Source organism: Salvelinus fontinalis, unplaced genomic scaffold (genome assembly GCF_029448725.1).
Source record: "Salvelinus fontinalis isolate EN_2023a unplaced genomic scaffold, ASM2944872v1 scaffold_0481, whole genome shotgun sequence".
In the NCBI taxonomy this organism is placed as follows: Eukaryota; Metazoa; Chordata; class Actinopteri; order Salmoniformes; family Salmonidae; genus Salvelinus; species Salvelinus fontinalis.
The window spans coordinates 79645-93233 of NW_026600690.1; the positions used below are offsets into that span (position 1 = coordinate 79645).

The 13589-nt window shown below is 44.7% G+C and overlaps 1 protein-coding gene across 1 annotated transcript; it reads left to right on the plus strand.

The window, feature by feature from the left end:
• The first annotated feature begins 2880 nt into the window (after window positions 1–2880).
• On the plus strand, window positions 2881–9082 carry LOC129846216 (tripartite motif-containing protein 16-like). Its single transcript, XM_055914218.1, has 6 exons — window positions 2881–3492; window positions 3916–4011; window positions 6235–6468; window positions 7312–7471; window positions 7597–7656; window positions 7890–9082. Exons 1-6 carry the CDS (start codon window positions 2896–2898, stop codon window positions 8411–8413), a joined length of 1671 nt encoding a protein of 556 aa, XP_055770193.1. The 5' UTR covers window positions 2881–2895; the 3' UTR covers window positions 8414–9082.
• Window positions 9083–13589: the final 4507 nt, after the last annotated feature.

The window sequence follows — 13589 nt, forward strand, 5'->3', positions numbered from 1 at the left end:
CGGCAAGACGGAGCTGCTCTTCCTCCCGGGGAAGGACTGTCCGTTCCATGATCTCGCCATCACGGTTGACAACTCCATTGTGTCCTCCTCCCAGAGCGCTAAGAACCTTGGCGTGATCCTGGACAACACCCTGTCGTTCTCCACCAACATCAAGGCGGTGGCCCGTTCCTGTAGGTTCATGCTCTACAACATCCGCAGAGTACGACCCTGCCTCACACAGGAAGCGGCGCAGGTCCTAATCCAGGCACTTGTCATCTCCCGTCTGGATTACTGCAACTCGCTGCTGGCTGGGCTCCCTGCCTGTGCCATTAAACCCCTACAACTCATCCAGAACGCCGCAGCCCGTCTGGTGTTCAACCTTCCCAAGTTCTCTCACGTCACCCCGCTCCTCCGCTCTCTCCACTGGCTTCCAGTTGAAGCTCGCATCCGCTACAAGACCATGGTGCTTGCCTACGGAGCTGTGAGGGGAACGGCACCTCAGCACCTTCAGGCTCTGATCAGGCCCTACACCCAAACAAGGGCACTGCGTTCATCCACCTCTGGCCTGCTCGCCTCCCTACCACTGAGGAAGTACAGTTCCCGCTCAGCCCAGTCAAAACTGTTCGCTGCTCTGGCCCCCCAATGGTGGAACAAACTCCCTCACGACGCCAGGACAGCGGAGTCAATCACCACCTTCCGGAGACACCTGAAACCCCACCTCTTCAAGGAATACCTAGGATAAAGCAATCCTTCTGCCCCCCCCCCCCTTAAAAGATCTGATGCACTATTGTAAAGTGGCTGTTCCACTGGATGTCATAAGGTGAATGCACCAATTTGTAAGTCGCTCTGGATAAGAGCGTCTGCTAAATGACTTAAATGTAAATGTAAATATTACTACACTGCTGGAGCCAGGAATACAAGCAATGTTAGATATTACTGCACTGTTGGAGCCAGGAACACAAGCATTTCACTACACCCACAATAACATCTGATAAATATGTGTATGCGACCAATAAAATAACATTTGATTGTATTTTTGAAAGTGGTAGATAATTCTCAATCCACGGTGTGTCTTGTCTAAGAACAGTCCTTATCCGTGGTACTGTATATTAACCATATACCACATCTCCTCAGTCCTTATCCATGGTGCTGTATATTAACCATATACCACACCTCCTCAGTCCTTGTCCGTGGTGCTGTATATTAACCATATACCACACCTCCTCAGGCCTTATCCGTGGTGCTGTATATTAACCATATACCACACCTCCTCAGTCCTTATCCGTGGTACTGTATATTAACCATATACCACACCTCCTCAGTCCTTATCCGTGGTGCTGTATATTAACCATATACCACACCTCCTCAGTCCTTATCCGTGGTGCTGTATATTAACCATATACCACACCTCCTCGGGCCTTATCCGTGGTACTGTATATTAACCATATACCACACCTCCTCAGTCCTTATCCGTGGTGTTGTATATTAACCATATACCACACCTCCTCAGTCCTTATCCGTGGTACTGTATATTAACCATATACCACACCTCCTCAGTCCTTATCCGTGGTACTGTATATTAACCATATACCACACCTCCTCAGTCCTTATCCGTGGTGCTGTATATTAACCATATACCACACCTCCTCAGGCCTTATCCGTGGTACTGTATATTAACCATATACCACACCTCCTCAGCCCTTATCCGTGGTACTGTATATTAACCATATACCACACCTCCTCAGTCCTTATCCGTGGTACTGTATATTAACCATATACCACACCTCCTCAGTCCTTATCCGTGGTACTGTATATTAACCATATACCACACCTCCTCAGTCCTTATCCGTGGTGTTGTATATTAACCATATACCACACCTCCTCAGTCCTTATCCGTGGTACTGTATATTAACCATATACCACACCTCCTCAGTCCTTATCCGTGGTACTGTATATTAACCATATACCACACCTCCTCAGTCCTTATCCGTGGTACTGTATATTAACCATATACCACACCTCCTCAGGCCTTATCCGTGGTACTGTATATTAACCATATACCACACCTCCTCAGTCCTTATCCGTGGTGTTGTATATTAACCATATACCACACCTCCTCAGTCCTTATCCGTGGTGCTGTATCTTAACCATATACCACACCTCCTCAGGCCTTATCCGTGGTACTGTATATTAACCATATACCACACCTCCTCAGTCCTTATCTGTGGTGCTGTATATTAACCATATACCACACCTCCTCAGTCCTTATCCGTGGTACTGTATATTAACCATATACCACACCTCCTCAGTCCTTATCCGTGGTACTGTATATTAACCATATACCACACCTCCTCAGTCCTTATCTGTGGTGCTGTATATTAACCATATACCACACCTCCTCAGTCCTTATCCGTGGTACTGTATATTAACCATATACCACACCTCCTCAGTCCTTATCCATGATACTGTATATTAACCATATACCACACATCCTCAGTCCTTATCCGTGGTGCTGTATATTAACCATATACCACACCTCCTCAGGCCTTATTGATTAATTACAACACATAGGTGTATTATAAGGCATTATAAAGGTCATTAAATTAATGATACAGACATACTTCATAGAAACTGTTACCCTTCAGATATTCCAACAACTCACATTTTAAGATTCATTATGTCATTTGTTGCATGTTAAGGGCTCTAACCTTGGAACAAAACTATTTGTCTCCCTCTTGCTGTTGCATGCAGTTCCTCTCTCTCTTCCTCCATTCCTCTAACCCCTCCCTCCTTCTAACCCCTCCCCTCTGGCAGAACAAGGAAGTCCCTCCCCCTCCCACAAACTCTCTTCTTAGGAAACGAAACTGATCTGATTCTCTGTGTCGTCTGTCTGTGTGAGAGTGAACAACCGTTCAAATGGCTCAGCAGGGAGTTCTGCCTGACCAGGACCAGTTCTGTTGTTCTGTCTGTCTGGATCTACTGAAGGAGCCGGTCACTACTGCCTGTGGACACAATTACTGTAGAATCTGTATTGAGGGCTGCTGGGATCAGGATGTTCTGAAAGGGGTCTATAGCTGTCCTCAATGCAGAGAGACCTTCACTCTAAGGCCTAATCTGAGGAAAAATAACATGTTGGCTGAGCTGGTGGAGAAACTGAGGAAGACAGGACTCCAGGCTGCTCCCCTTCCTGCTCTGTGCTATGCTGGACCTGGAGATGTGGCGTGTGATTTCTGCACTGGGACCAGAAAGCAGAAAGCCCTCATGTCCTGTCTGGCGTGTCTGGCCTCTTACTGTGAGACTCACCTCCAACCTCACTATGAATTTCCTGGTTTCAAGAAGCACAAGCTGGTCAAAGCCACCGCACAACTACAGGAGAAGATCTGCTCTCATCATGACAAACTGCTGGAGGTTTACTGTCGTACCGATCAGCAGTGTATCTGTTATCTGTGTACAATGGATGAACATAAAGGCCATGATACAGTGTCAGCTGCAGCAGAGAGGACTGAGAAACAGGTAAGACCAGAACAACTTGTTGGTGACTGTCTGATAAACAAAGAATTAAAGATACAGTAGGAACTAGATCTGTTTGAATATGAGATCATTCAAATGAAATGGATCCACAAATATGAACACAAACCTTGAGTATATAGATATGTTAACCCAGATTCTCCAAATGTATCACCATTTTCTAAAGTCAAACACTATTATCATTCTGAATGGCCTTTTATGAGTCCAAAGTTCAGTCTCAACCCCTTGATACATGTAGGCCTAGCATAAAAACTATAATCATTCACATAGCAACATAATATAATATTGTAAAGGGACTTCCTCAGGATTGTAGACCTTCCTCTCTATGGGTCCTATGTCACATTACTATACTATTGATCTACTGGACTAATAAAGCGTGATAGCTCATTGAAGAGTGATTCCCCACAGAGGCAGCTGGGGATGAGTCAGCAGAAGGTCCAGCAGAGATTCCAGGAGAGAGAGAAGGAGCTGAAGAATCTCCAAAAAGCTGTGAAGTCTCTCAAGGTGAGTATTATTGACCGGAGAAGACACACCATTTCACCTGTCTCCTCCAATCAGAGAGAGAGGGGACCTTCTCCAATCCCACTGTGTCCCATCAGACTGTTTAATGTAACTGACGGGATATGAACCCAGGTCTACCGTGGGAGAAACCAACATCTTGACCGTTACACCAAGAGGACATTCCCTATTGGACAGACACTGATTTAGAAGTAGCAGGCGGGGCTACCTCATCACATAACCATGAGTAACCATGACTGACTCATGTCCCCTATACATTAACATGGAGCTCTCTCTCTATTCAATTCAAAGATCTTTATTGGCATGGGAAACATAGCTTTACTATGCCAAAGCAAGTGAAATAGATAATAAACAATCATGAATGAACAGTAAACATTAAACATTTATTTTCAAAAGAATAGAGACATTTCAAATGTTATAATTCAAGTGCAAACAGAGTGAGTCGTGTGCCAGACTGAGTTCTGGAGGTGAAATGGAAACGAATGAGGGAGAGTTAAGTGAGGTAGAAGGTGGGGTGAAGAGTTCAGAACCAGAGAAGTATTTGGTCATACGAGATTTGACTTCAGAAGAGTTCCAGGGTGTGTTGAGTGGTGGTGTCCCGTCCTCCCAGGTCGTTGGCATGGTGCAGGAGCAGATAGGGTCAAAGTAGTGGAATGGGGTAGTGGGTTTTTAATGAGTGTAGGGTTAGTTGGAAGGGTGTTTTATTAGTATTATCATAAAGAGGGAAAGATTGAAGTGTAGGGTCATTGAGGTTGGACGGGGTTGGGGGGGTTTGGAAGGGATTTGGGGGATGGGGGAGGGTCTATTAGAAGTTAGTAGGACTCTTTTTTATTTTCTCAGAAGTTCTGAGTTAGGTAGGAGGATTTAGAAATGTCGTAAACCGTGATTGGACACACTCCAGCACAGTAGGTGGCGCCATGCACCTTTAACGTTGGTTTGTGGACCGCCAGTATATCATAGAAGAAGAAGTTGGTCTGTGAGGGTTTTGTGGTTCCTGAGGAGGGCTACTATTCTTTTTTCTTTTAGTTTTCAAGTATTTTCTGAATTTATTAAAGCCAAAGCTAAAGCTACCCTAAACAATTCAATATATCAGTCAATATATTTTCTCTGTGATTTGTTGTTTCCCGTCAACCGTTCCATCGCATCTTAACCGTGTTACCGGGCGGGCACTAGGACCCGGGGGAGGCTGCTGCTGCAGAGGCTGCTGCACCGCTAGTGACCTCAGTCCTACTTGTAGCTCATTGTGGTCAACGTCAGCTGTGGCTCGAGACTGCTAGCTAACGGTTAACGGAGAGGAAAAGATTCTGACAGGACACATTCATGTATTTAGGTTTTAGTGGTCAAATAAAAAGGGAGACATTTTTTTTTACCTGCCTGTCCAGGAGGGAGGAGAGTAGAGCAGGACCAAGAGGTGTTCTGTACCTGTCTGTCCGGAGGGAGGAGAGTAGAGCAGGACCAAGAGGTGTTCTGTACCTGTCTGTCCAGGAGGGAGGAGAGTAGAGCAGGACCAAGAGGTGTTCTGTACCTGCCTGTCCAGGAGGGAGGAGAGTAGAGCAGGACCAAGAGGTGTTCTGTACCTGTCTGTCCAGGAGGGAGGAGAGTAGAGCAGGACCAAGAGGTGTTCTGTACCTGTCTGTCCAGGAGGGAGGAGAGTAGAGCAGGACCAAGAGGTGTTCTGTACCTGCCTGTCCAGGAGGGAGGAGAGTATAGCAGGACCAAGAGGTGTTCTGTACCTGCCTGTCCAGGAGGGATTAGAGTAGAGCAGGACCAAGAGGTGTTCTGTACCTGTCTGTCCAGGAGGGAGGAGAGTAGAGCAGGGCCAAGAGGTGTTCTGTACCTGTCTGTCCACGAGGGAGGAGAGTAGAGCAGGGCCAAGAGGTGTTCTGTACCTGTCTGTCCAGGAGGGAGGAGAGTAGAGCAGGGCCAAGAGGTGTTCTGTACCTGTCTGTCCAGGAGGGAGGAGAGTAGAGCAGGACCAAGAAGTGTTCTGTACCTGTCTGTCCAGGAGGGGGGACAAGGCCTGGTGGACCTGGAGAGCAGGGTGGCAGAGTTCTGACTCAATGAGGTGCAGAGAGGCTATTGTACCTACTGTCTCTCTCTCTCTCTGTCTCTCTGTCTCTCTGTCTCTCTCTGTCTCTCTGTCTCTCTCTCTCTCTCTCTCTCTCTCTGTCTCTCTCTCCCTCTCTCTCTCTCTCTCTCTCTCCCCAGTGCTCTGCACAGGCAGCAGTGGAGGACAGTGATCAGATCTTTACTGAGCTGATCCGCTCCATTGAGAGAAGGAGCTCTGAGGTGAAGGAGCTGATCAGAGCCCAAGAGAAGGCTCAAGTGAGTCAAGCTGAAGGACTCCTGGAGCAACTGAAGCAGGAGATAGCTGAGCTGAGGAAGAGAAGCACTGAGCTGGAGCAGCTCTCACACACAGAGGATCACATCCATTTCCTCCAGGTAACTAAACTTGTTACATGTCATATGAAATTTACTTCATGTGAAACTATTCATCTACATCATTATGTTGTCCTGTCTCTCTGTCCGTCCCTCACTCTCCCTCTCTCTCTCTCTCTCGCTATGTCCCTCCCTCTCTCTGTCCCTCTCTCTCTCTCTGTCCGTCCCTGTCTCTCTCTCTGTCCGTCCCTCTCTTTCTCTCTGTCCGTCCCTCTCTCTCTGTCCGTCCTTCTCTCTCTGTCCGTCCCTCTCTCTCTCTGTCTGTCCCTCTCTCTCTCTGTCTGTCCCTCTCTCTCTCTCTGTCCGTCCCTCTCTCTCTCTCTCTGTCCGTCCCTCTCTCTCTCTGTCCGTCCTTCTCTCTCTGTCCGTCCCTCTCTCTCTCTGTCTGTCCCTCTCTCTCTCTGTCTGTCCCTCTCTCTCTCTCTGTTCGTCCCTCTCTCTCTCTGTCTGTCCCTCGCTTTCTCTCTGTTGTCCCTCTTTCTCTCTGTTGGTCCCTCTGTCGGTCCATCTGGCTCTGTCCCTCTGTCTCTTTATCTCTGTCTCTCTCTTTCTCTACCTCTGTCTGTCTCTGTCCATCTCTGTCCCTCCCCCTCTTTGTCCTTCTCTGTCCCTCTCTCTCTCTGTCCCTCTCTGTCCCTCTCTCTCTCTCTCTGTCCCTCTCTCTCTCTGTCTCTCGCTTCCTCTCTCTCTCCCTCTCTCTCGCTTCCTCTCTCTCTCCCTCTCTCTCCATCCCTCTCTCTTTCTCTCTGTCCCTATCTCTCTCTGTCCCTCTCTCTCTGTCTCTCGCTTCCTCTCTCCGTCTCTCTCTCCGTCTCTCTCTCTCTCTCTCTCTCTCTCTCTCTCCAGAGTTATCAGTCTCTCTCCAGTATCAGTGTATCTTCAGACTTACCCAGCATCGTTGTCCGTCCTCTTCAGTACTTTGGAGATGTGAGTAAGACTGTGTCTGAACTGAGAGAGAAAATAGAAGACTTCCTTAAAGGAGAATGGACCAAGATCTCCACTACAGGTGTGTTGAAAACAATAAGAACATCAACTTTAGACCATTGAAAGTTCCCTACTAGTCATATACATGTGGAATATGGTCTGATGATAACATTCCCTCTCTCTGTCAATGTGTTTGTGTGTCTGTAGTGAATATAGTGGATGTTGTACTGCCTCCAGAGCCCAAGACCAGAGAACAGTTGTTACAATGTGAGTCTCTTTATTGTGAAGTAACTAACAGTCTCTTTTTACTGACACTCCTAACAATCCCTCTAGAAATATATAGCAATAGTAGATCTAATCAAAGACTGGGTATCTATCTGACTCATATTTCTGTGATTTGATCTCTGCTGTGCTCTAATCAAAGACAGGGTAGATACAGTATCTGACTTAACTTATTGTTCTGACTCCCCTCATTGGTCTCTGCTCTGCTCTTCTCCCAGATTCCTGTCAGCTCACACTGGACCCAAACACAGCAGGCACACTCCTCTCTCTGTCTGAAGGGAACAGAAAGGTGACATATACACGCCAAGTCCAACCATATCCTGACCATCCAGACAGATTCACCAACTGGTGTCAGGTTCTGTGTAGAGAGGGTCTGTCTGGACGCTGTTACTGGGAGGTGGAGTGGACTGGTAATGTTGTTACAGCAGTCTCATATAAAGACATCAGCAGAACAGAGGAAGATGGTGGATTTGGATACAATAACAAGTCCTGGAGTTTACATTACTATAGAGGTGGTTATTGTTTCATACACAATAATGTTGTGACTAAAGTATCAGGCCCTCAGTCCTCCAGAGTAGGAGTGTACCTGGATCACAAGGCAGGTACTCTGTCCTTCTACAGTGTCTCTGACACAATGACCCTCCTTCACAGAGTCCAGACCACATTCACTCAGCCCCTCTATCCTGGGTTTAGGATTGGATATTTTCACCTTTTCTCTGGTTCTGCTGAGCTGGTAAACTGATTTGTTATGAATTAAAATTCAATGTTTTCATATTTTAGTAATTGCAATGTTTTACTCTTGTACATTTCCATGAATCATGATGTCTGGTGTTGATGTATATTGGTTGTCATTCAGAACCATTGATAGGTTTTCTCAGTTGGTTCTCTGTCTCTATGTAATTCTCCTCAGTATCATTGATCAGCTTGTTGGTCCTAATTGATGTGTTCTCTGTCACCTGGAGCTGCATGGAAAATGGTCCAGGAACTAAAGGACAATTCAGGACTAGTCAGCCCACTACAAGCTGGTATCACTTACTTTCTACTAAACTATATGGACTGGTTTCCTAGACACAGATTAATCCTAGTCCTGGACTAAAAAGTATGTTCAATGTAGATGTCCAGGAAACCGTCCCTAAATGTGTCATCTTTCATCCTCCCATACTGCTCAGTCCAGCAACATTAAACCTGTCCAGCAGGTGGTGCTATTGACCAAACAATAAAACCAGCAGATATCTTGACTTGCCACTCAGTATATCAGTAATGTTCAGAATAGTACTTTAATATCATTGGAGATTGATGGTCTTTTTAATCCACTATCCAGAGTCAGGAACAGATGAAGTTAGGTCTGCTACTGTTCAGTGATTAAATATGATTTATGGTGATGGGAAATAATAAAAAACACTAAACTTCATCTAGTAATAGTTTTCCTTTGTTATTTATTCCAAGGTGTGTCTTTAACTTGTAAATGTATTGTGTGGAGGTGAGCTAATGGTGTGGCTGATAGAATAGAATGAAAAGGGAGGAGGGGAGGAAGAGGGGAGGAGTGAAGGGCTGTTCAAGAAACCAGATGAGGAAGAGGAAGATGTTCAGGGGAATTACTGTCTCTGTTCCAAATGGTTCCCTTTTCCCTACGTAGTGCACTACGGTGCCTCTGACCAGGTCTAAAGTAGTGTTCTACGTAGGGAATAGGGTGTAGATTTATTACAATATCATGCTTTAGTGTTTGGCACAACAATATATTATATCTCCACCCCCCCACTTCCTGTCTGTCATCCCCTAGTTCTGTTAAGACTTCCTCTCATTGAACTGGGCCTCATTCTAAATGGTCACTTTGTATTGATAGTCCATACTGGTCTTTACTATGGTTCTACATACAGTACCTGTATTGATAGTCCATACTGGGCTTTACTATGGTTCTACATACAGTACCTGTATTGATAGTCCATACTGGGCTTTACTATGGTTCTACATACAGTACCTGTATTGATAGTCCATACTGGTCTTTACTATGGTTCTACATACAGTACCTGTATTGATAGTCCATACTGGTCTTTACTATGGTTCTACATACAGTACCTGTATTGATAGTCCATACTGGTCTTTACTATGGTTCTACATACAGTACCTGTATTGATAGTCCATACTGGGCTTTACTATGGTTCTACATACAGTACCTGTATTGATAGTCCATACTGGGCTTTACTATGGTTCTACATACAGTACCTGTATTGATAGTCCATACTGGTCTTTACTATGGTTCTACATACAGTACCTGTATTGATAGTCCATTCTGGTCTTTACTATGGTTCTACATACAGTACCTGTATTGATGAGGGCCTCATCATCCGGCTGCACAAAGAAAGCCAGGGACTGCAGTGTGCTCCAGTCTCCAGCAGGGGGCAGTAAAACCCTATGGACCTGAAAGGGACTGTAGTGTGCTCCAGTCTCCAGCAGGGGGCAGTAAAACCCTATGGACCTGAAAGGGACTGCAGTGTGCTCCAGTCTCCAGCAGGGGGCAGTAAAACCCTATGGACCTGAAAGGGACTGCAGTGTGCTCCAGTCTCCAGCAGGGGGCAGTAAAACCCTATGGACCTGGAAGGGAAAGTGAGGAGTAAAAATCAAAGTTGAATTTACATTGATGTTTCCACGGAGACTTGAATCATATTCACGAGGCACCAAACTGAAGAAAATCAACTGAAACAGGGAGGGACTAACTGAACTAAAATAATTATGTTGCTAAATGTTTTGCTACAGTGTTCTCTAACGAATACGACCCTAGGGTTTGTTTGTACCTTTAGGACTTTTCTATTGTTTCCATTACAACAAACTCAATCAAACACTGCTTATTAAACATTCAACATTATTTTAAGGCAGGTCTGTTTCCACGTGCAATAAGCCTGTAACGTCTTGTATGATCTCATCAGGTAAAGGTGTGTCAAATGGAAGGGCAAGTCTCACCACTGAGAGGAAAACATCACTGGTCCACCTCTGCATCAGGTCAGCTATGTTGATCAGTACTGTCCCAGGGATGCTGGGAGCAGAGATGAACTCCCCTGACCTGGTACCACCTATGGAGTTGTCATTTTAATATCAGTTTAACCCCATTACTGCTATAACACATAAACCATGTTAATAGAATGAAATGGATCCAGGTTCCATTTATTCTACAATAGATTTACTGCCTGTGGAACACTTCTCCAAAGTGTCTGAAATCAAGATGACTGCAGGTCTGAATCCCAAACTAATGGGGGGAAATGGCTCCATCTAATAAGATGGTATTTAGAGATATGAACCTTTCTATTGGGGGGAACCATCCCCTTAACATACAGGACCAGTCAAAAGTCTGGACACATCTACACATTCAAGGGTTTTTCTTTATTTTTACTATTTTCTACATTGTAGAATAATAGTGAAGACATCAAAACTATGAAATAACACATATGGAATCATGTAGTAACCAACAACGTGTTAAACAAATCAAGTGGAGGCCAGGTCATCTGATGCAGCACTCCATCACTCTCCTTCTTGGTCAAATAGCCCTTACACAGCCTGGAGGTGTGTTGGGTCATTGTCCTGCTGAAAAAGAAATGATAGTCCCACTAAGCGCAAACCAGATGGGATGGTGTATCGCTGCAGAATGCTGTGGTAACCATGCTGGTTAAGTCTACCTTGAATTCTAAATGAATTACTGACAGTGTCACCAGTAAAGCACCATCACACCTCCTCCTCCATGCTTCACGGTGGAAAATACACATTCAGAGATCATCTGTTCACCTACTCTGCTTCTCACAAAGACACGGCGGTTGGAACCAGAAGTCTTACATTTGGACTCATCAGACCAAAGGACAGATTTCCACCGGTCTAATGTCCATTGCTCGTGTTTCTTGGCCCAAGCAAGTCTCTTCTTCTTATTGGTGTCCTTTAGTAGTGGTTTCTTTGCAGCAATTGATAGTCATTCACATTTCACTTGATAGGAGGAGGTGTGATGGTGTGGGGGTGCTTTGCTGGTGACACTGTCTATGATGTATTTAGAATTCAAGGCGCACTTAACCAGCATGTCTACCACATCATTCTGCAGCGATACGCCATCCCATCTGGTTTGAGCTCAGTGGGACTGTCATGTTCTCACCTGATTGTCTATGTCAGGTGTGTCCCATCGAGCTCAGTGGGACTGTCATGTTCTCACCTGATTGTCTATGTCAGGTGTGTCCCAGTGAGCTCAGTGGGACTATCATGTGTTCTCACCTGATTGTCTATGTCAGGTGTGTCCCAGCTTTTGATTGGTCCTGTAGTTTGTGTAGAGCAGAAAGTGTGATGCTGTCCTAGTTGTGCTCTGTGTTCCTGCTTCAAGGAAAGACTCATCTCTGGACACTCTCACATCCCCTGTGTCATGACGTTGGCCTGTGGGTAGGTGACAGTCATAAATACCTCTTTCCCCCTTTTTCTCTCTCCCTACTATAACTGATGTGACATAAGAAAACCCATTGGTTAACATAGAGATTCTGAGAACATCAGAAGTTGGGGGGGAAATGAACTATATTCTGGTAAATCCGACCAACTGAACATATGCGGTGGTACTTAAGGTATATTATGTCATTTCGGTTGCCCTCTGACACATTCTCATCAATGATAGAATGACATAAACTCTACTGTGGAAAGTCTACACGTCAGAGGTATCGGATTCACATGGAATTGTTGTTTAACTTTTCACGCCTCTCAACCCCGGATCCGGGATCACCCCCCACCCCCCCCCCCCCACACTGATTAGCATCGCTAGCATAGCGTCACAATTAAATAGTAGCATCTAAATATCATTAAATCACAAGTCCAAGACACCAAATGAAAGATACAGATCTTGTGAATAAAGCCACCATTTCAGATTTTTAAAATGTTTTACAGGGAAGACAAAATATGTAAATCTATTAGCTAACCACGTTAGCAAAAGACACCATTTTTCTTTGTCCACCATTTTTTCTCTCCACCAGTAGCTATCACCAATTCGGCCAAATAAAGATATTGATAGCCACTAACCAAGAAAAAACCTCATCAGATGACAGTCTGATAACATATTTATTGTATAGGATAGGTTTTGTTAGAAAAATGTGCATATTTCAGGTAGAAATCATAGTTTACAATTGCACCCACCATCACAACTCGACTAGAATAAATACAGAGAGCAACGTGTATTACCTAATTACTAATCATAAAACATTTCTTAAAAATACACAGCTCACAGCAATGGAAAGACACAGATCTTGTGAATTCAGACAATATTTCAGATGTTCTAAGTGTTTTACAGCGAAAACACAATAAATCGTTATATTAGCATACCACATATGCAAACGTTACCCGAGCATTGATTCAAGCCAAAGAGAGCGATATCGTTATCATCGCCAAAATATATAAATTTTTTCACTAACCTTCTCAGAATTCTTCCGATGACACTCCTGTAACATCATATTACCACCTATCAGTGTTTGTATCCTCATAGCATTTACAGGGACTTTAAAACTGATCTGGGACCAGAGGCCAAGATTTCTGAAATCTCACTCCCTGTCAGGAAAAGTGCTGTAGAATGAGTTCTGTTCCACTCAGAGACATAATTCAAACGGCTATAGAAACTAGAGAGTGTTTTCTATCCAATAATAACAATAATATGCATATTGTACGAGCAAGAATTGAGTACTAGGCAGTTTAATCTGTAGACCAAATTATGCTAATGCGAAACAGCACCCCCTATAGTGGCAAGAAGTTAATTCAAATGTTTGAATATGAAATTATTTGTGAAGAGATGAAATTTAATTTTAGCTTCCAAATGAGAGATTTGTGTTTTCATAAGCTTGGCTTCTGCTCAACCAGGGGCCCGCCCCTGTGAAGAGACATGGGTTATAAACTTTTCAGACACACCCCTCTCCCTC

Coding starts and splice junctions, on each gene's coding strand:
- LOC129846216 (XM_055914218.1), top strand. CDS start 2,896: ATGGCTCAGCAGGGAGTTCTGCCTGACCAGGACCAGTTCTGTTGTTCT. Junction 3,493..3,915: donor CAGAGAGGACTGAGAAACAG/GTAAGACCAGAA, acceptor GATTCCCCACAG/AGGCAGCTGGGGATGAGTCA. Junction 6,469..7,311: donor ATCACATCCATTTCCTCCAG/GTAACTAAACTT, acceptor CTCTCTCTCCAG/AGTTATCAGTCTCTCTCCAG.